Source organism: Stegostoma tigrinum, chromosome 2 (assembly GCF_030684315.1).
Source record: "Stegostoma tigrinum isolate sSteTig4 chromosome 2, sSteTig4.hap1, whole genome shotgun sequence".
NCBI classification, from domain to species: Eukaryota; Metazoa; Chordata; class Chondrichthyes; order Orectolobiformes; family Stegostomatidae; genus Stegostoma; species Stegostoma tigrinum.
This window is the reverse complement of record NC_081355.1, coordinates 34832414-34854973: the sequence shown is the minus strand read 5'-3', so window position 1 is coordinate 34854973 and position 22560 is coordinate 34832414. Positions and strand designations below refer to the sequence as shown.

Sequence of the window (22560 nt, the reverse complement as noted above, 5' to 3'; positions counted from 1 at the left end):
AATATTGTGCTGTGTGAGGGAGGCAATGGCCTAACGGTATTATCGCTGAATTGTTAATCCAGAGACCCAGATAATGTCTGGGGACCTGGGTTCAAATCCTGTCACGGCCGATGGTGGAATTTGAATTCAATAAAATATCTGGAATTAAGAATCTAATGATGACCATGAATTCATTGTTGATTGCCGGAAAAACTCATCTGGTTCACTAATGCCCTTTCGGGAAGGAAACTGCCATCCTTACCTGGTCTGGCTTACATGTCACTCCAGATCCACAGCAATGTGGTTTACTCTGAACTGCCTTCTGGGCCATTCAGAATGGGCATTAAATGCTGCCGAGCCAGTGATACCCTCAACCCATTAATGATTAAAGAAAAAGACAAGGAACAGGCTAAGATGGTCCATCCTGGTTGTGGATTCTGGGAAGGAAGTTGAAGCAGAGTATTATGGGGTTTGGGAACTATAAGGTTATAGATATGGAGGGACATTCTCCATCCTGAAAAATTTCCCTCATGTTCAGTGTTGGGCTCATGGTACAGGGAGACATAGGAAGAAATGTCAGGGATTTGGCACTCTGAAAGGCCCAATGCAACAGTATCACCATTGTCAACAGGGTTAATAACAGAGACAAGGTTAGATTTGACCTAACTAAATTTATCAAATTCAAACAAAGAAGACAGGTTAAGGTGTTAGAGGTTAAAATTAAATGCAGCTGACATCAGGCCAACAGTTCTGAATTAATAAATCAAAAGTGGGTAAGAGGGACAGGGGAGGGGGTCAATGTAGAACTGGAGATGGGCGAAAGACTCCAACCCAAAAAAGTGGCCACAAGAGAACTGTTATTCTAGAGATAAAGGTGACATAACAAGACATAACAATAATGCTACATATTATCACCACATTTTTTAGAAAAAACCCTAATCCTGAGTGGAAACAACTGGATTAATTCTGGGAAAGTAGGAGCTGGAGAATCTGAGATAACAAGGTGTACAGCTGGATGAACACAGCAGGCCAAGCAGCATCAGTGGAGCAGGAAAGCTGACGTTTTCCGACCTCTTTTTCTGAAGAAGGGTTTAGGCCCGAAACGTCAGCCTTCCGACTCCACTGCTGCTTGGCCTGCTGTATTCATCCAGCTCCACACCAGGATTAATTCTGGGTTAATGTAGGTACAGAGAAAGTTTCAAATGAAAAAATGTAGGTGCAAAGGATCAGAGGAAGAGGCGGGGCCAGCGCAATGGGCGAGTTTAGGTGTGGAGGCGGGGTCATCACAGGGGGCGGGGTCGGTGCAGTGGGCGTGGCCAGTTTGGAGATTAGTAGAAGGGACGGCCCTGTGGCCCAAGAATGGGGTGTGCCCAGGCCCAGCCTGGCGGCTAATTTCCAGGCGATGGAAGAAGAGGATCCGCAGGGTTTGAGTGGTTTAGAGACTGTGCAGCAACGGTGCGAGGACGGGACAGCGTGCCCGGTGGAGGCTGTTGGGGAGACTGAGCAGGAGGCGTTGCTATGGAGCACGGCGAGCTGCTACTCGAGTTATTTAACAGCTACTGCCCAAGGGGAGGTGAGTTGCCGGGGCTGGGGCCTGGGAACGTAACATAACGTAAGGTAAAGTAAGTTTTACCGGCCCCCCATGAAGGAAGGCTGGGTTTAACGTCCCACGGGAGGGTGTCTTGAGATCCTCGGCCTGGCTGAATTCACTTCCGGCAGGGAAGTTAAAGGTCAGGTGCTGCATACGAAACTGAGGAAAACGAGTCAAGAAAAGTGCATTTAACTAGCTATAACTAGTCTACAATACTAACGGTAATGTGAAACCAATGTCTATGAAGCGAAGTTAATAGTTTGAATGTTTTCTTTGTTAAATTTGATTCTGCTGTGTCTCTGTATCACCCATTTTGTTTAAAGATCTAAATTAGTTCTTGTCCAAGAACTGTCCCCATAAGTTAATAAATTTTCTATCACAGCCCATTGCTCAATGGTGATACGTTTTCATTTTAGATGGGTTTTTTTCTTCCTAATTCTATCAAACTTCTAAGAAATTCTTGAAAATAGAGCCCTTTAGCAAAACGTCTGCTGTTGTTGAAAATAAGTGCTGGAAAAAATTCAGCGTTTGGCAGCATCTTTTAAGAGTAAAAGCACAGTTTATGTTTTGGATCTTGTGATCCTCCTTCAGAAGTGATTGTAGCTAGGAAAAGGTTAGTAAATATGCAGAAGGGTAGGGAAAGGAGTTGATTATAGGTGGTGATGGTATCCAGAGAGAGAACAGTAGTTGGGCTGAGAAAGGAATGAATAAAGGTCAGTCTGAAAGAATCAGTAGTTCTAAATATAGTGGTTGACAATGTGTTGATTGTGGTAGCAGTTTGTGATGATCCTAATAGAGGTGTATTTTGTCCTGGGTTTGTTTTTATGAAGGAAGGTTGAGAGAGCTGCTGAGCAAAACCACTAGAGTAAACAGTTTGTGAGACCTTGGTTTTATTTTGCTAAAGTTGGAACAGTAGGAGCAGCCTGAATTGATGGGGTCAAGCTCCAAGATTTTTGGTTTTGGTCTTGCAATAATAGCAGTTGAGGGAATCTTTGGAAGCTGTTTCTTTCCCACCCCCTCACTTACAGCTCAAAGCTGGGAATTCTTCCTGATGCTGGAGTTGCATGTGAGACTGTTTTCCTGAATTTGCCTAAATCTAAATTTTCCAAGAGTTATTTCAATGTCCTCTCTTGTTGTATTTTAACAATAGTGTATAAATAAACTGCCTTTTGCCTCAAATCTGGAAGCCTGACCAGTCAAGTTGCACCTGGGATGCAACATCTGGTACTGTTCTTTAAAATAGCCTAAACCCTAACTTTTTGTTATCTTAATGTATTTTGAGGGGGTTTGGATTGGTAATGACAAGGCCTGGTATATGAGGGTAAGGACATGGGAGAAAGTGCTCTCCCTAAAATTATTGAGCTCACTGAGTCTTGAAGGCTGCAAGGTCCTCGTGCTTGAAATGAGATGTAGTTTTTCCAACTTGTGCCAAGCTTTGGAGCACCTCATTAAGCCTGAAACACACACACTGGTCAATGAACAAAGCGTATTAACGTAGCAGGTGAGAGGAAGGTCAGGGTCATTGTTGTGGACAGAACATGTTTGGCAAAGAGGTTGCTCAATTTCCCCTTCTAATGTAGAGCAGACCACATTGTGGCCAGCAAATACAGTAGACAATGTTCATGGTTTTTTTTGCAGTGTAGACATCTTCCAGGTGAAGCATCTGGAAGATGTCTGGGGCTTAGATAATGAGGCGAGAAAGTAAATGGGCAGGTGTTAACCTTCTGCAGTCGCATGGAAAGGTGCTGTGGGGCCTGAAGAGTCGTTGGACATGAAGGAGGAGTGGACCAAACTGACCTGGAGGGAACAGCTCCTATGAAATGCTGCCAGCAACTTTCTCCAGTACATTGATACCCCCTGACTCCCAGAATTGGAAAAGATTATCAATTTTGTTTCCAGTTTCCACTCTGCTCTGTCCTTCACCTGCTCTGTCTAACTCTTCCCTTCTCTGTATATCCTTTGTTTGCTATGATCTGCCTGTGTTGCCTGCAATACAAACCTTTTCACTGTACTTGGTATATGTTACAACAATAAATTGAATCTAATCTTCCACAGCATCTGTTTCCATTTCTGGGGATATGCTGGCCACCAGTATCCACTACAAACCCACCAATTCCCACAGATACCTTTTACTATACATCCTGCTATATGTAAAAACTCTTTTTGATTCTCTGTCACATTAGTTCTAATTGTTGCCAGCTTCAAAAGGGGACCTCCAAAATGTCCACTTCCTCAGTTGAGGATTCCTCACCACCGTGGGTGACAAGGCCTCGGTCCCCTTTGTCCTCACCTACCATCCCACTATCACTTGTATCAAGAGAGTCATAGCCACTATTTCTGCCACCTCCAGTGGAAAGCCACCACCAGACATATTTCTGTCTGCTCCCTTGTCAGCCTTCTGCCAGGCAGTTTCTTTTGGGGTACCTGACATTCCTCTTCTACTCCATCTCCCTAAACCCTCGCTTATGGTTCCTTCTCATATAGTCCTGGAAATTGTAACACCTACCTGTTTGTCCTCCCTCCTTGCTGTCCAAAGCCCTGGACATACCTCTCTGATGAAGGGTCTAGGCCCAAAATGTCAGCTTTTGTGGTCCTGAGATGCTGCTTGGCCTGCAGTGTTCATCCAGCTCCACACTTTGTTGCCCTGGACATACCTTCCTGGTGAGGCAGTGATTTACCTGCACTTCACTCAATCTAGTCTACTGTGTGTGCTGGGTAACAGTGTGGTCTGCGCTACACTGGGGAGACCAAATGCAGACAGGGTGACCGCTCTTATTCTGTTCTCAGACATTGTTTCAAGTTTCCTCTTGCCTGCCACTTCAGCACACCACTATCTTCACTGGCCAATGTCTCTGACACAGTGGAGCTCGGCACAGACTAGAAGAACAACATCTTAAGGGTTATGGTGAGTGAGCGGGTAAGTGGAGCTGAGTCTCAAAGATCAGCCGTGATCTTATTGAATGGCAGTGCAGGCTCGAGGGACTGGATATCTTGTTTTCCACTTGGACCTTGCAACCTTCAAGACTGGATATTGAGTTCAATAATTTTTGAGTCTAAGCACCATCTCCCATGTCCTTAACCTAACCCTCACATGCTAGGCCTTGCCATCACAGTGGCTGCTACCACAACTGACCTGTTGTCAGCCACTAATGGTCCCCAATAACAGCAATTGACTTCTGCCAGGATGACCTTTATCCATTCTTTTGTCAGCCCAAGTATTGTTGTCTCTTTTGCAGCCATCTCCACCTATCTTTAACTTCCCCACCCCATCTTTCACATATATACCAATCTTTCCTGGTTACAATCAATTCTCAAGAAGGCTCACTGAACTTGAAATATTAACACCTCTTTCTGTCCTAATGTGTTGTCAGTCCTGCGGAGTTTTTCCAGCACTTTGATTTCCAGCATCTGCAACAAAGACAGAAGTTTTTTTTATTTTGCTACCTTAACTCTTTTTCTTGGCTTTATTCAATTTTACCTGATTACTGTTTTGTGAAATACCTTTGGCTTTTTGCTGAGTTTATATAGGTTGTTTAATGCAGGTATTGTTTAGGACTTGCTTACAGCAGTTATGGTGAATAAATGACTCACACTATATTGTGGTATTGGTTAAGATAGGTAAATTGGTCAGAAAACTGAGAAAGTTGCCCTGCTGTTCTTTACACAGTGCCCTAGAATCTTCTGCTGCATTACATCCCGCAGATGGGACCTTGAGAGCCAGAGCTTCATTTCTAGAGATGACTGCTCTGACAATACAGTGCTCCCTTTCTGCTGCAACCAAGTACTGAATGGCATTTGAATCCACTGTGAGATGATCAGAGTTTTCTTCATGATTTCTGATTTGAGTCTAATTTTGCTAGGGCTCCTTGATGCCATGCCTGGCTAAATGTGAACTTCATCAAGGACAGTCACTTCCCCCTCTCCTCTGGACTTCAGCTGCTTTGTCATTATTTAAATCAAGACTATAATGAGGTCAGGATCTCCATGTCCCTGGCAGGAGTTGAGCATTAGTGAACAGGTGATTGCTGAGGAAGTAATGCTTAATGGCTATAGTGATGATCAAGAATAGACTGGGACAGTATTGGGCCAGTTTGGATTTATTAATATCGCAAAAATTATTCTGAACTCTTGTATATCACTCATACACAACAGTTATCTTTCTAATCTGGTTGTTCTTGTAGGAGTTAATGTATTACACTGATTGTCTTTTTGAGAATAATACTCTCGTGAGAACCTGTCTCTCCCTTTTTCAGCATGAGTCTTGCACTCAGGTCCATTATCGGTTTTGACGTGGTCACTGACACTTGGTACATTACTTCTCACCGACTGACCACCCCTCTCCCAGTCACTCTGTACCCGTTCCAGTAAGTTGTCTTTTTTTTTAGCCTGGAACCTGACAGTGAGTATACAATTCAGGCTATATTACAGAAGAATCTCTGTCAAATTTCTTACTGTAGATGCAGTTGACTCATGTCCAGTGTTTCACGGTGCTGAGATGTTCTGGTGCTGTTTGCAATTGTTTCCCCCACGCACTGCACCGGAGTTGCTGTCTGTGATTATAGGTATTCTTCACTTTAAAGAGTATTTCAGATTTCCTAAAGACTCCCTGTGTCTCAACTGGAGTCCTTCTCTGTCACCAGTTATGTTTGATAACTTACTTTTCCTCTTAAACGTAATTGTTCTTTCCCTATTTATGTAGTGACCATCTCGCAATTGTACACCACAGACTCATTGTCCTTTATACTGTAGAATGCCTCAAATTGCTAAAATAGTTAGTTTGGCTGAATACATCAGAGACACTTAACCATCCAGTTCCTTAAAAAAAAAAAAGTCCCAACTGTTCAAGATCTGAACTTTCTGCTGTTTTGTTGTAATAAATACATTTTTTTGGAAAGTCAAAATACTGTAATTGAAAACTGCTTCAGACTGGACATTTGTCACTGCCTGCTCTCACTCTTGCTTCTAGAGTTAACTATCTCTAGGTGGAATAAACTGCTCAGGGTCAAAGCAAAAATGACCAATATGAATGCAGTTAGGTGCCTCCATTTTAAGATTAGTTTACTGTCTCCTACCCAAGCTTATCTCCACTATTGGCTTATCAATATTTTGAGAAGTTGAAGAATCAGAATGGTAATAAACAGGTTGTAGAGAGCCTATTGGTGTCAATGAGAATGCTTGCTCAAAAATTCCTACTTGACTAGTGATTAGAGCCCTGGAGTAATGATTCAGACTTTATTTGAGCTACTCTTAGTAAAATTGTACTTCATTGTGACAATAAGCTCAGCTTGACCTATTTGTTGCAGATTCAACAATTGGAACAAAGTTTAGAAGAAATGCTTACTAGAGTGGATGAATTCTGTGGGATGTTAGACATGGTAAGTAGTTGTTTAAAATCTGTGCCCCCTCTGCATTTCCTACGTAAAAGGGTTGCCTTTTTGAGCTGAACACACTGGTTCGAGAGGATGGAAACATTTTTCTTTTGGCTTCTGTATCCTTGCTGATGCTGTTCCGTAAGCAATTAGTCAGAGGTGTGTGATCTTGAAAGCTGGAATGATTTGGATTGTTTTTGTTTTTTGAGTGAATTCCACACTTCCAAACGCAATCTGATTCAAATTCACATCTGAGGTACAAAAACAGATGTTCACTTTTTTGAGGGTTCCTGATGCAGGATACTAATGCACCAAGTTGCTGAATCACAAATATGCCCTGGAGTAGAATTGTAGCATGACTAGCACATAAGAGGCCATTCTGTCCATTTTTGTCTGTACCAGCTCTGAGCAATTTAAACTAGTCCTTCCCCACCCCCCCCCCCCCCCACCTTGATAATTATTTCTTCTTCAGGTGTTTATCCAATTCCCTTTAGTAAACTCCAGTTGTATCTGCCATCTGCAGTATTATCAGACTGTAAATTCTAGGTCCTAAACTCTGGCTTGCTTTTTTTAAAAGAATATGTTTTGCTCATTGCTGTTCGTTTTTATCATTGTTCTCTGCCACTTGACTCCTGTTTCTATTTGAAAAAGGTCAATGCGTTCATGATTTTTGAACAGCTGTAAGAGATTGCTTTCAACAGAGAAGCTCAAGAAGCATAACACCAGCTTCTCCAAACTATTCAAGTAATTGAGGCCTTCCCCAGCTGACAGGATGAGTACAATCCCATCAAATTGATCACCCCTTATTTCGCAGTTGCACCCATATAGCCTCACTGGATTATCCCTTGAGTAGCCTGTCTAAATGAGACTTTTTTCAATCTGGAGATTGAAAGCTGACTGTTTCAAGACTTGAAGCTTTTTTTCTCAATTGTTTAAGCTAAGTGCTTTGTTTTTTTTTAAGATTTATGTTTTAATTTTCTTAATCTTTTGCATGATTTAAGATTTGAAATCTGTGGGTAAGGAAGGGCAGTTTTTTTCTCTATAAAAGGTGCAATTGAGAGCTTCCCACTGGGACTAATGTCACTGAGGGCGTTGAAACGACAGTGTGACTAGCAGATTTAGTGAAGTGATTACTTGGCAGAATCAGACAGACAGATGGGTGACTATCAGGAAAAGTAAGGTAGTTCAGAAGTCTGCTGTAGCTACTCCTCTCAAACATGTTCCATTTTTGGCTACTATTTGAAGGGGCTAGTTTCTCAAGTGGCAGTCAGATTGTGGGCACTAAGAATGAATCTTATGTTAAGTGGGGTTTGTCAAGATTTAAAAGAACAGTTGTTATAGGGCATTGTTCTGTGTGGCATAGACAGGAGGTTCTTCAGTGATGAACATGAATTAGGATAGTATGTTGCTTTCCTGGTGCCAGGGTTAAAGATATCTCTGTTTGTTTGAAGCATGTTGTCAAAGGGGAGAGTGAAAAGCCAGGTGTAGTTGTACACGCTGGTATGAATGACATAGTTAGGGAAAGAGTTAAGGCTTTGCAGAGTGAATATAAAGAAGTTAGGTATAAGGCTTCTTAAAAAAAAAAAAGACCTCCAAAGTAGTAATCTCTATTTTACTCCCAGTGCAAAGTTCTAATAAGGGAGGAAGTAGAAGGATAGGGCAGGTAAGACAATGGCTGAACTGGTTGTGCAGTGTGTGGGAATTCAGATTACTGGATCATTAGGATCTCTTCTGGAGTAGAACACTTCTGTTTAGCAGGGATGGATTTCACCTGAACTAGAAAGGAACCAGTATCCTAGTGGAGAAAATTTTGCTAGTGCCTGTAAACTTGGTGTTGGGAGGAGTCTTGGGGAAATGTTGGGGGGTGGTTTCTAAGTAACTTATTTCCCCTGAGACACTACCCCACAACAGTATATAAGACGGTTTACTTATTTGAGGGGGAGATAGCCAGTGAAGACTCCGACACAACCTGCCTACCTCTCCTGGCAGTCACTTCACTACCTGCAGTGGTGACCACTTCCCTGAAACTACTGTTGCATTCTTTGCTCCTCAGTGCATCTGACCGTCATGCCAGCCAATCCATACAATCTGAGAGGCTGGACACTTCCTGCAGACATGGTAGCCTTGGACACTCAACTGCTGTATGATCTCTCACATCTGACAGGAGGAGCATAACATTTGCCATCTCCACCCCTTTTTAACAACTAGTGGACCTTGCTTTATTGCTGCTTGCTTTCCTCCACAAAGCCCAGTACTCACTCAAACCACAAAGTTTCCCCCTCCAAAAAATTGCTGTAAAAATGTCTGGAACAAGTCATGGTAATGCGCCTTCTCTGCAATAAACTGCTGCTCCCAATTTCCCTAAACTGATCTATTTAGCTCAACTCCCAGCAATTCACTTCTTGCAGCACAGAACAGAATTTGGGAAAATGAAGTTATGCACTTTGGTAGAAAGAATACAAGAGCTGAATATTACCTAGAAATAGACTGTAGAAAGCTGCAAAACAGAGGGATTTGGGGACCCTTATTTATAAATCTCTCAACAGCTAGAATCCAAGTTAATTCATTCAACAAATGGACAGGCTTTATTTCAAGGGGAATGAAGTATAAAAATAGGCAGGTCTTGCTAAAATTAGACATGGCAGTAGTCCTTATCATACCTTGAATATTGTGGGCAGTTTTGGTCCCTGACCTAAAATGTGTACTGATGTTGGAGGCAGTCCAGACAAGGTACACTAGGTGACTGGACTGTAGCATTTCAAGAAGGTAGCTTGCTACTACAGTCTCGAGTAACCAGGGATAAGCAATAATGCTAGTTTAGCCAGTGGCATCCACATCCTGTGAATGTATAAGGAATAGACCTTCCTTTGCTCAATCTTGTGAGGAAGTGTTGAATAGATTGAGTCTATACTTGTTTGGAATTTACTCCAGTAAGGTCTTTTCTTATTCTATATAAGTTCTTGGGGCACGTGACGGGTAGATGTGCTGTTATGAACCAGATCAAATCCCCTCAAAATATATCAAGGGGATAGCAGAGGCCCTGACTCTTAAAGGCAAGTATTGATGTGATTTTGTTGGTTCACTACTAGATTTGAAGCAAAGCACACCTCATTCTTACAACACAATTAAATGCAAACAAATAGAATTGGCATAATTTTAACTCGAGAAATACTTAAATTAGTTAACTACTAATGATCAACTATTCCAATACAGCATCCCATAAACACCTTCTAGCAAAGGCAAATTCAGCAAACCTGATTTTCCTCACATGCTATCTCTCTTCCAGTCCCAGAGAAAGGAACACTGAAATAAACAATCTAGCAGCAAGAAATAACCTGGCCTTTTTGCTACAGTGGAGAGAGAGAATTCTATCACTCAACTTCAGCCAGCTCCAAACCCCAACTGAAAGCAAAACTAAAACCCTGCGTCTGAGTCTAACTTCACCTAATTATGCTTACTTAGTCTTTTTTTAAAAAATGGAACACTGAGCTCAAAGCTATTTGCCCACTGCTTCTGAAGCAGGCATTCCACATCACTGAGGCAACGCCTGTCCAACTGAAACAGCACAGGAGAAATCTCTTCAGGCACAGTACTGTCACAGCAAAGAGGTTGTTTCTCATTGTGAGGAAAGTCTAGGGTTGTCTGCTTTAAGATAAATGAGGAGGAATTTTTTGAGGGTAGTAAATCTTTGGACATCTTTTGGTTTAGTAAAGGTTAAAAGTCCCCTTGTCCTGAGACTTCAGATTAGTGTCTTAAAAGTAAAATTTCCTAGATTCCAAGAAGGTTCCAACAGATTAGAAAATAGCAAATGTGACTCATCTGTTCCTCCAAAGGATAGAGACAGAAAGCAGAAACCTACAGGTCATTTAGCTTTAATATCTGTTTTGAAGGGTAATGCTGGAAACTTATTAAGGATGTTATGGTGGGGCACTTGAGAAATCTCAGCGTAATGGGCATTGTCATTGTGGCTTTGTGAAAAAGCAATTGATTAATTTATTTGGTCCTTTTTGAGAAATCTGAACTGAAATCAGGGAGACTCTGTGGATGGGCTGGATTTTTCAAGGAATGGCAAATATACTCGGATTGCCACGCTGCTAGAATTCCATATTTCTTGCAGGAGATTCCCAAAAGCAGATTCTGTAAAAATGCAGAATGTATTTTAAATCCAGCTGTCCTTGCACGATAGGATAACCAAATCAATGGCTCCTTTTTCACAGCACTGGCTACTGTATTCTGCAATTCTTAAAAAATCCCACTCTGAGAACCTGCGAGAGGATAAGTATGATAACTGAGGTTAAAGTGCCAGTTGTAGTGCCTCAGGGTCTGAGGTCAGTTGGGTGTCAGGTAGGTGGGTACCATGATACAAGCTGGGAAAGGTGGCAGGTTAGTGAATGCTGAGGGTAGCTCAGGTTGGTGGTGGATTTGTCCTCTGGTGTGAAGAGGAGGGGTATCTGGTCTCCAGGGCAGAGCAGAATGTTTGATCTTGGTCTAGGGGGCGTTGTGGTCTGGAAGAGGTGTAATTGGTGAAGTTAGGGGTCAGTTTATTAGGTACCCAGGAGTTAAACTAGATTTTTAAATATTCATCTCTTGAGTAACTGTGCACTGCAAGAATCCTCTGAAATCTCTAGTTTTGAAGAGGATACTTTTTAGGATATGCCAGGTACAGGGAGGTTGCCCATCAGAATCTTCAAATTTCTTGGACAAATCCCTTGGGCTTGCCACATTTGGTCTTCTGTAGGTTCCCAGTAGAGATCTCCAGTCTGCAATACAGAAACTACTAGCTGGCCATCAGAAATTCCTCCGCCTCCGCCGCATCTGCTCCCACGATAAGACATTCCACTCCCGCACATCCCAGATGTCCAAGTTCTTTAAGGACCGCAACTTTCCCCCCACGGTGATAGAGAACGCCCTTGACCACGTCTCCTGCATTTCCCGCGACACATCCCTCACACCCCGCCCCCGCCACAACCGCCCCAAGAGGATCCCCCTCGTTCTCACACACGACCCTACCAACCTCCGGATACAACGCATTATCCTCCGACACTTCCGCCATTTACAATCCGACCCCACCACCCAAGACATTTTTCCATCCCCTCCCCTGTCTGCTTTCCGGAGAGACCACTCTCTCCGTGACTCCCTTGTTCGCTCCACACTGCCCTCCAACCCCACCACACCCGGCACCTTCCCCTGCAACCGCAGGAAATGCTACACTTGTCCCCACACCTCCTCCCTCACCCCCATCCCAGGCCCCAAGATGACATTCCACATCAAGCAGAGGTTCACCTGCACATCTGCCAATGTGGTATACTGCATCCACTGTACCCGGTGCGGCTTCCTCTACATTGGGGAAACCAAGCGGAGGCTTGGGGACCACTTTGCAGAACACCTCCGCTCAGTTCGCAACAAATAACTGCACCTCCCAGTCGCAAACCATTTCCACTCCCCCTCCCATTCTCTTGATGACATGTCCATCATGGGCCTCCTGCGGTGCCACAATGATGCCACCCGAAGGTTGCAGGAACAGCAACTCATATTCCGCCTGGGAACCCTGCAGCCATATGGTATCAATGTGTACTTCACCAGTTTCAAAATCTCCCCTTCCCCTACTGCATCCCTAAACCAGCCCAGTTCATCCCCTCCCCCCACTGCACCACACAACCAGCCCAGCTCTTCCCCCCCCCCCCCCCACCCACTGCATCCCAAAACCAGTCCAACCTGTCTCTGCCTCCCTAACCGGTTCTTCCTCTCACCCATCCCTTCTCCCACCCCAAGCCGCACCCCCAGCTACCTACTAACCTCATCCCACCTCCTTGACCTGTCCGTCTTCCCTGGACTGACCTATCCCCTCCCTACCTCCCCACCTACACTCTCTCCACCTATCTTCTTTACTCTCCATCTTCGGTCCGCCTCCCCCTCTCTCCCTGTTTATTCCAGTTCCCTCCCCCCATCCCCCTCTCTGATGGGTCTAGGCCCGAAACGTCAGCTTTTGTGCTCCTGAGATGCTGCTTGGCCTGCCGTGTTCATCCAGCCTCACATTTTATTATCTTGGAATCTCCAGCATCTGCAGTTCCCATTATCTCAGAAATTCCTACCATTTAGGTTTACGGAAGGTATTCAACACTGCATCAAAGGTTTCTACACAATAAGTGCTGATGGCTCAGACGATAACATGGATGGATAGAGGATTGGAAAAAGCGGTTTTGGTTTTTCTCCAGGTTGACAAATGTGTAGAGGAATACAAGTAGGCCATTTAGCCCTTTGAGCCTGCTTTGCTATTCAATATGATCATAGCTGATCATTCTACTCAGTACGTACATTTCTTCAGCCTTGGCAACTACATCTGTCTCCTTTTTAAAAACATTCAATGTTATTGCTTCGGCTACTTTTTGGCAGAGTTTTTGGGTGAAGATATTTCTTCTCGCCTCAGTCCTAAACGGCCTACTTGTATCCTTTAGGTTATGACCCTGGTCCTGGATCCCGGATCCCCCAGTCAAGAGTTTTCTACTTGCACTTGCACTTACCCTGTCTAAAATTTCCATTTCAGAATTTAGTGCTGACATCTGAACTATTTACAATTTTTTATATTAATTTTGGATGAGGGAACAAAATATGATTGCTTAATTAGCTGAAAGATAAGGAGTCGATAAAAAGATATAAATTTGAGTGAGCGAAAATTTCTGAGCTGGGGTGTAATTGTGAACTTGCCAAGACAATAGTAAAGTGGAAATGTAGTGGATTATTTAACTGGGATCTGATTCCTTTTGTAGCTCAGTGTCCTAGCACATGAATCAAGTGTTAATATGCAGATACATCCAGAGGTTAGGACAGCAAATGGAATGCTTTTCCATTGTTGCAAATGGAGCGTAAGATAAAAGTGCAGCTGTTTTCTTGCTATAATACAGGGCATTGGTGACATCACAGTTGGAATACGTTGTAGCGTCTTGGTCTCCTTACTTGTGTAGATATTCGAAACTGTTCGCAGAAGATCCACTTGACAGATTCCTTAGATTTGAGGTGCTACCTTAGAAGAAAGGTTGGGCCTGTATCCAATCAAATTTAGAACAATCTGAGCTAATCTCTTTTTAAGTATGCATGATCCTGAGGTGCCTTGATATGGTTGATGCTGAAATGATTTTACTTGTGGGAATAACAAGTGCCTCAAATAAAAATTTTAAAATAAGATAATTTTAACTGAGAATATTTTAGACCCCTGCTAAGTGGAGGTAGAGCCTTAAATATTTTTAAGGCAGAGATAGATTTTTAACAAGTGAGTCATGGGTTATCTTGGGTAAGTCAGAATGTGGAACTGAGGCCACTGTCGTATCAGTCTTGATCTCACTGGTGGAGCAGGCTTTGAGGGCTAAATATCCTACTGCTCTGAATTTGTTTGTGTTCTTGGAATATTTTTCTCTGCCTCCTCTGAAGCCCTTGTATGGTTCCTAAATGTGCAGTGTCTTGAATTGATCAATCTTCCAGTTAGTCTAAAGGGGTTTTAAATATGTCTGCAATAACTTCATTGCTCTTGCATGCTATGTCTCTGTAAAAACCCAAAAGTCCCTTTTTTTTCATATTAACCCCTTCCTTCACCTGCTAACCTACCTTCAATAATTTATGAACATATACACCCGACTGCATCTCCTTTTTGAATTTTCTTTTCCATAGTGTGTCATTCTTTCAACCATAATGTACCCCTTCACAATTCTCTGAACTAAATTTTAATCTGCTGCCTGTTGCTCATTTCACCAATTTATGCCTTGAAGTCCATCATATCCACTTCACGATTCATATGTTTAAGTTTTGCATCAACGACTCCAAAATTTGGAAGTTGTGCTCTGAGCACTCAAGTCTGGGTCATTTCTTGCGGATCAAGGGAAATAGTGGTCTTTGTACTTCTCAGTAATTTCTCTCAAGTTTGTAAACCAACTACCGCCATACTTACTTGCTTCCTGTCACTGTCTTTAACAAATTCATGCTGGCTTTCCCTAATTAACAGTCACTTGGTGGAATAATATTGTTCTGGATTCTTATGTCAAAGATTTTTCCACTGTCGAAGGTAGTTTAAGATTATTGTTATTCTTTTATGTTTTCAAAAGATTTATTGGAGCATTGAATTGCAGGTTTCATGGTTTGCTTCATGGGTTAAAATGCTGTTTTCTGCTGTGTAGATTCGAAATGATTCTTCTCAGATAATGAATGAAAATATCCCTGAAATCCATGCGAAAGCAGATGAAATGAAGCAATTATACAAAAAGATTGATAAATTAGAGGTGGGCAATTTGTACTTCTATTATTAGACAGTTGCCTTGTGATAACAATGAAAAAGTTGTCATCAAAGCTTCATTTAATTAATTATAACAGACGTCTTTTATCGATGTAGTCTTCCTATTAACTGTTTCCAGTGAAAGTGTGGACACGGGTGCTTTATTCTTTAATTTCCTGTGTAAAATTTGTTTTATTCTGTATGCTATCAACTTTGAATCATTCAAGTAGTGAAAGAGCTATCTAAACATTCCACTTTCTTGACCCTTAAGCCTACAAGCCCTTCTTTTTCTGGTATAATGTCTATTTCCATTTGGGTGAATACTATTTGAACCTCCTTCCTCTACCCAAGATCACAACAGCTCACTGTTTCTAAAATAGAACTAAAATTTTTCCTTCTCTGTCAAGATTATTTTGCCATTTGTACCTGTACTCTGTTTATTGACTGTTCTGTCAAGAGCGAACAACAGACTGTCCTGTTTAAGTCTGTCAAAACCTGTTAGTGGCTTGGATGCGACAAAGATGAAATCTCTTCTCAGAAGAATGACTGACTGAAATGTTTCAAATTTTTATTTTAAAAGTATGCATATTAAGAAATGCTAAATTTTCAATGAAAGGGAAGCTGCACTTTCATTGACTGCTGACAAGAATATGCTGTTAAATGATTTGATCAGTACAGATCTGGAAGGCCTCTGGTTCTGAACCTAAGGTATCACCTGACTTTGAGGAAAAAGTGCTCAAAATATCTTCTAAACGTAATTAGAAGTGCAAAATAATCAGCTAAATCTTCTGATACTTGTCAACCCTTGCTGAAGATGTGCCTTTGTGCATGTTGGCAGTAGGTTTGATTAGACCATACTATATAATGCTGTCACTGGTTAAATAGTTTGCATTCTCAAAGTTTGCCAATAATGGGCACTTAGACCAACCAGCATCTGTGGAACTGTTCTCCAGCAAAACACTAATTTGAAAGAGGGGATAAAGTTGAAGTTTAATACTTGTACCATACTTGGCATAGCGGCACAGTGGTTAGCACTGCTGCCTCACAGTGGCAGGGACCCAGGTTCAATTCCAGCCTTGGGCAACTGTGCAGACTCCAAGAGACATTCTCCCTGCACCTGTGTGGGTTTCCTCCTACAGTCCAAACATGTGCAGGTTAGATGGATTGGCCATGCTGCATTGCCCATAACATCTAGGGTGAGAAATGCAGGGATAAGATAATGTGGGATGTTCCTTGGAGGGTTGGTCTGAACTTGATGGGTTGAATGGCTTGCATCAACACTAGGGATTCCATGGTTCAATGCTATAGTGAAAGAGCATTGCCAGGTGTGAGCAAAAAAAAATCGAGTGGCTGGTCTGGTAAAACTTTTTCAACAAAAGCTACCTAAACTATAAAAATGCAATAAGGTATGAATTTAACTAACAATATACTAATGTAAATTACAGGCCTTTGTCAAGATGGTTGGACAAAATGTATGTGTTCTAGATGATCAAGTGACACAAGCTGAAGCCAAAGTTGGAAGCTTTCCCAGCACATTTAGAAAAATTTGGCACTCAATCGGTTCTTCAGCATTCCTTAATGTAGGTATTGTTCCTTTTTTTTTTAAAACATAAAAATTCCCAGAATTGAGGTTTACTACTTTATCCTGTTCTTTGAAATTGACAGTGATTTACTGATATTATCTAATAGTATTAAACAGTTAGGTCTGAACCTTGGCTAATGTTCTAGGAATCCAGATTTTGAATTCTAAGAAAATAATCTGGAATTAGGAATCAGATGGCAACCGTGAAACCACTGATTTTTGTTAGGGGAAATTTAAAAAATATGGTTCACTGATGTCCCTCCCTGAAGGACATCTGTGTTCACCTGGCCTAGTGTAAGATATGACTCCAGACCCACCAAATGCAGTTGACTCTCAACTGCCCTTGAACGGCCTAGCAAGCCACTCGATACCTAAGAAGTATCAACAAAAAATGAAACCAGACCACTACTTGGCATTGACTTTGCACTAGAAAGGACAATGACAAAAATAGCCCTTTCAACTCTGTGAAGTCCTCCATACTAACTTACGGAAGCTAGTACCAAAATTGGAAGAACTGTCTCTCAGACTAAACAAGTAACAGCCTGACATATTCGTGCTCATGAAATCACATCTTATGGACACCATAGCAGACACCACTGCCATTTCTGTAGGTGTTCTGTCTTAGCAGCAGGACTGACCCAGCAGAGGTGGTGACAGTGGTATAGAGTTGTCTTGGAACTCCTCTACATTGACTTCCTGGACACCATGAAGTCTCATGACACCAGTCAAAGATGGACAAGGAAACAACCTGCTTGTTACCACATAGTGCCCTCCCTCAGCTGATGAGTCAGTACGCCTCCATGTCGAACAACACACAGAGGAAGCACTGGGAGTGGCAAGCGCAAAATGAAGTTTGGTTGGTGAACTTCAATGTCCACCACAAGAATAGCTCTGCAGCAGCACAAGTGATTAAGCTGGTCAAGTAAAGGGTATTGCTGCTAGATTGGGATGCAGCAGCTGGAGAGAGAACCAAAATGTGGAGGTGGGGGGGTGGCAAAATGTATATTTGACCACCACCAATCTGTCTGCAGATGTGTATGTTCATGATGGTATCTGTAAGAATGGCCGTCGTACAGTCCTTGTGAAGATGCAGTCCTACTTTAAGAATGCCCTCTGTGTTGTGTGGTGCTGCCACTGTGCCCAGTAGGACAGACTTCAAACAGATGTAGCAACTCCAGGCTGGGCATATGAGGCACTATGCATCAGCAGCAGCATCATTCTACAACGGAATCTGAAATGTTATGGCCTGAGTATACCCTGCCCACCCCCCAACCCCACCAAAACACACACATACTGAATTGTTACCATCAAGCCAGGGGATCCATTCCAGTTGAGTGGAGAGTACCAAGCACTCGTGAAAATGAGGCAACACCTTAGTGAAGCTTCAGAAAGACTACTGGCATATCATTTGGCATAAACAGCAAGTGATAGAGCCAAATGATGTTCCATTAGCAGTGCATAAGATGTAAGCCTAGCAGTCCTCTCTCATCCACTTGTTAAACAATTCACTGGAGGAGGAGGCTGCACAAATATCCCCATCCTCCATGGTGGAAGAAGCCAGCACATCAGTGCCAAAGACAAGGCTGATGCATTCACAGCAGTCTTCAGCCATAAGTGCTGTCTGGGGGAGGCTGCAATGGGTCATTGTGGTTCCTAACATTTCAGATGCCCGTCTTCAGCTAATTCTGTTCCCTCCATGATATCAAGAAACACTTGGTATTGAATGTTGCAAACGCAATGTACTCTGACAGCATTCCTGCAAGAGTACTGAAGACTTGTGCACCCTCTAGCTAAGCTGTTCCACTACAGTTACAACACTGATATCTGCCTGGTATATCCTGTGCACAAAAAGCAGGACAAATCCAATCTGGCTAATTGACAGTAGACTGATGGGACTGTAATCAGTAAAGTGCTATCAAGCATCTTCTCAGCAATAACCTGCTCACCAGCACCCAGATAGGGTTCTGCCAGAGTCACTCGTCTCCAGACCTCATTGTAGCCTTGTTTCACACATGGACAAAAATGGCTGACGTCCAGCCATAAGGTGAGAATTGCACCCCCTGACTTCAAGGTCGCATTCAGCCAAGGAACTTGAGCAAAACTGACTTGCATTGAAGATAAGCTGTGGTGGGGAGACAGAATCCAGAGAGATCAGAGGGTACGTGAAAGAGTATTATTGATATTTAGCTTGTGTTTTGTCCTAGCTTACTAAATGATAGTGTTTTGGGTAGGAGAGAATGGATATGGAAGCAAGTGGGGTGGTAAGTGAACACTGGACGCTGCTGTCGTTATTGCAGGAAGGAAGAGAAGGGGTGACGGCAGAAGTGTCAGATGGGGTTGGATATGACTGAAGGTACTGCCAATCATGATAGCAGAGAATCCTCGGTTGGGGAAAGTAACATTTTATTGTCCGATGCTACTTATTGTATAACTGTCTCCAACAAGACCTGTCTCCAACAAGACCATCAAATCTTCATCACCTGATGTTCAATGGATTTACCATTGCTGAATCCACCATTATCATATCCTTGGTTACCATTAATTGAATTGGATCAACTAACTTAAATATGAGAGCAGATCAGAGCCTTGGAGTTCTGTGGCAATAACTGCTTCCCTAAATCTGGTGCGGCACAGTTCAGCAATGCGATGAAATGCTGCCCACGTGCCTGGATGAATGCAGCTTCAGTAGCAGTCAAGTTTGACACCATCCAGCAGCCTACTTGACTGGCATGTCGTCATGTACCACTTGGAACATTCCCTGCCTTTATCGCCTCTGCACAATGCCCCCATTGTATTATTTTCAAGGTGCACTGTAGTAACGCTAAGGCTTCTCTGACAGTGCCTTCCAGACCTTCAACCCCTCTCTCTGGCTGAGAAGGGCAAGGGCAGTATATACAGGCTTCTATAAGTTCCCCTCCAAACCACTCGCCCATCTTGACCTAAACTTTCCGTGGCTATTGGATAGACTTAGCTAGTTTATCCCATGAATGAAAAATAAATTAAAAATGTACACTTACTCCTTGTTATGTGACTGCCATGACTGACTGAATATACTGGATAATCCTCATTGTTTGTAACTGTATTTGAACAGCTTTACTAGAGGTGTAGCTAGGGGCACTGATCTTAATCACCAAAGCAAGTATGTTGTCATTCCCTATTTGCAACTGTTCCTTGCTTCACGTGAAGTGAATAGACTTCATTGAAAACTGCCATCCTTTGGGAATCGTAAGTGGGTTATCAGTTCAACAGATCTGGCTCAAGATAGGTGCAAGTGCTTTGTCTTTGTCTTTTTGTTTTGTTTTCATGTGTTGAGTATAGGGATCACCACTGAGCCTCTGAACATGAACTGCAGCACTTCAACCTGATCTGTTGGTTGTAGCTAAGTAAGAACTGTGGTCCTGTAAACCAGGAACAAAAACAGAAGTTGCTGGAAAAGTTCAGGTCTGGCAGGGTCTGAAGAAAAATCAGTTAATGTTTTGGCCCTGGTGACCCTTCCTCTGCTGGGGAAGGGTCACCGGACTGAAACGTTTACTCTGATTTTTCTTCAAATACAGCCAAACTTGCTGAGCTTTTCCTGCAACTTCTGCTTTTGCTGTTGGTTGAGAAAATGCTTAACTCTCTGTCGCATGCTATTTCCACATTTTGCTGTCTTCATCTTCTCACTGAACTTCTGGTTTGGTTGTGTGGTTTGATGGTTGTGGTAGACTGAGGGATATGCTGGGCTGTCGGGTTACATTTGGTGTGGAAATATAATTCTACTGACTTAGTACCCAAAATATCATGGCATATCTGCTCTTGACCCATTTTACCAGCATTTGTACCACAAAAGGTAAATTTTGGATAACCTGCATTAGAGTGGGCCTCATCTCCCACAGGAACTGTGCAGCAGTTCCTGCTACAGATATTTCCATTGCAGATGCATATGTGACAGATTGAGTAGAAGTGCATGTAGTTTCCAATCCTAATGGTGTTCTTATTACCCCCTGTAAGGTTAGTCAGATAGCTGTGTCCTTTAAAGCTCAGTTGCTGTAGTAGCGGTACTTATGAGTTACTCAGTGCTGGACACTGAAGCCTTCTATTCAGATTCCATTGTGCCCTTGCCACCTTTCCATGTATTTTTCCAAATAGTGTTTACCAGGAAAGCACTAATTCATCTGAACTCTGTACGTGGCAGTTAAAAGGTTTCCTTGCTGATGTTTGATCTGATCCTAAAAATCAATGTTAGGAACTGTCAGTGCCACTGCGTCTGTGTGTGTCAGTGTCATCACCTATCAGTGGAATAGTGAGAAGTCTGGGATGTGAGCTGAAGGATGAGTTCAGTCATTACGATTGTCAGGTTTGACTTGATCAGTGGCAGAGCTGCCAAAATGAAGGTTGGTGAGCAGGAGTGGGCTGGAGTGAGTTTATTCTCAAGACTTTTTTAAGGTCAAGTCTTGTCCAGTATTTTTCTTTCTCTTTTAATGTATGTTGCTTGATCCAATTGGATGTCTTGGAGAGCAATTGTGCGTCAAGCACATTGGATTTGGACTCATGTGACAGGCAGGGAGCATTTTTGAGAACTGATTAGTTTTTGATAATCCAGTAGCTTCTTGATCACAACTGCTGATCTAGATTTTTAATTTTATTTAGTCGAATTCTTCAACTACTATGAGATTTAAAAAATTATCTCCAGGTTATTAGTCTAGATTTCTGGATTACACATTTATTAATATTACTATAGCTAGATGCCACACTTGTACTGTGTGCTGTTAATTGTTTACTATATTTAAATCAGCTCACTTGTTTTATTTGGCACTGGATCTCTTTTGTTTTAGATTTTACATTGCCAGTTGTCAAATTAAAATGCATTATTAAATGACTAGTGCCCAGAATTTTTGTAATCCCTGATTTGTCTGTCATTTTCTTGGAGGAAGATTTGTAGAAGAAGTATGGTTTCCTTTTAGGAGAACCAATGATGTTGAAATCAAGGTTTTTTTTTTAAAAAGAAAAGTGACCAAGCAATCTTTATGCTGAATGACTAAAGACAGATACCCTGATTCTAATTGTGTTTTTTCTTATTGTAGAAATCACCATTGCCTAAGAGACAACAGCAAAGATTTGAACACCCAACACTCTTCCGGACAGAAGATTACTTCCCAGTGCAGAACTCCTAGCATATAATTATAACATTAAAAGAATAGTAGCACAAAGGAAGAAACTTACCTGCCCAAACCTACTGGATGCAGTGTCAGTCACTTCCAGTTAATGAAGCAGGGGTCATTTTCTTATGAAACAGGCTGATTTGTTCAAAACCTCTGAAGCCAATATTCTTGTCTTCCTTTTTAATATTAAAATATTGCTTTTGATATGAAACTGCTTAAATATATGCATAAAGTAAATACTGCTGACAGATAAAATTTGAACAGTGTTGATATTTATCTACAGATTTATAATTACCAAGGATGAGTTTTTAAATGCTGATCTGGTAAGAGTTCTGTTTTTGAGACTACCTTTGATATTTGCTGATTAATGATAAATGGTGTCCATGCTAATGCCAATGCATGATTTTGCACTTTGTTTGCCTTAGAATGTATTGAATTTCCATTTCTTCAATTCTGTAAACTGAGGGTGAGAAATATCCTTTTTATTTTCTGGAGAATCAACGATTTTTTTTCAGAGAAATTATACCATTAACAACTACAGGCACTGGATTTTATACAAGTTCTTTTATGTTGGAAATTATTAAATTGCTGTTCAGCATTGTATCTCCCAACAATGCATTGTCTATTCATTTTTGTTG

General features: G+C 42.1%; 1 protein-coding gene across 2 annotated transcripts; it reads left to right on the top strand.

Annotated features, from left to right (window-relative positions):
- The first annotated feature begins 1280 nt into the window (after positions 1-1280).
- On the top strand, positions 1281-22536 carry LOC125447061 (biogenesis of lysosome-related organelles complex 1 subunit 4-like). Of its 2 annotated transcripts, XM_048521142.2 has the most exons (5): positions 1281-1552; positions 6874-6945; positions 15105-15206; positions 16645-16779; positions 21845-22536. In XM_048521142.2, exons 1-5 carry the CDS (start codon positions 1382-1384, stop codon positions 21932-21934), a joined length of 570 nt encoding a protein of 189 aa, XP_048377099.1. In that variant the 5' UTR covers positions 1281-1381; the 3' UTR covers positions 21935-22536. The 2 variants fall into 2 exon arrangements, with proteins under 2 accessions (XP_048377099.1, XP_048377108.1); XM_048521151.2 differs by lacking the exon at positions 16645-16779.
- Positions 22537-22560: the final 24 nt, after the last annotated feature.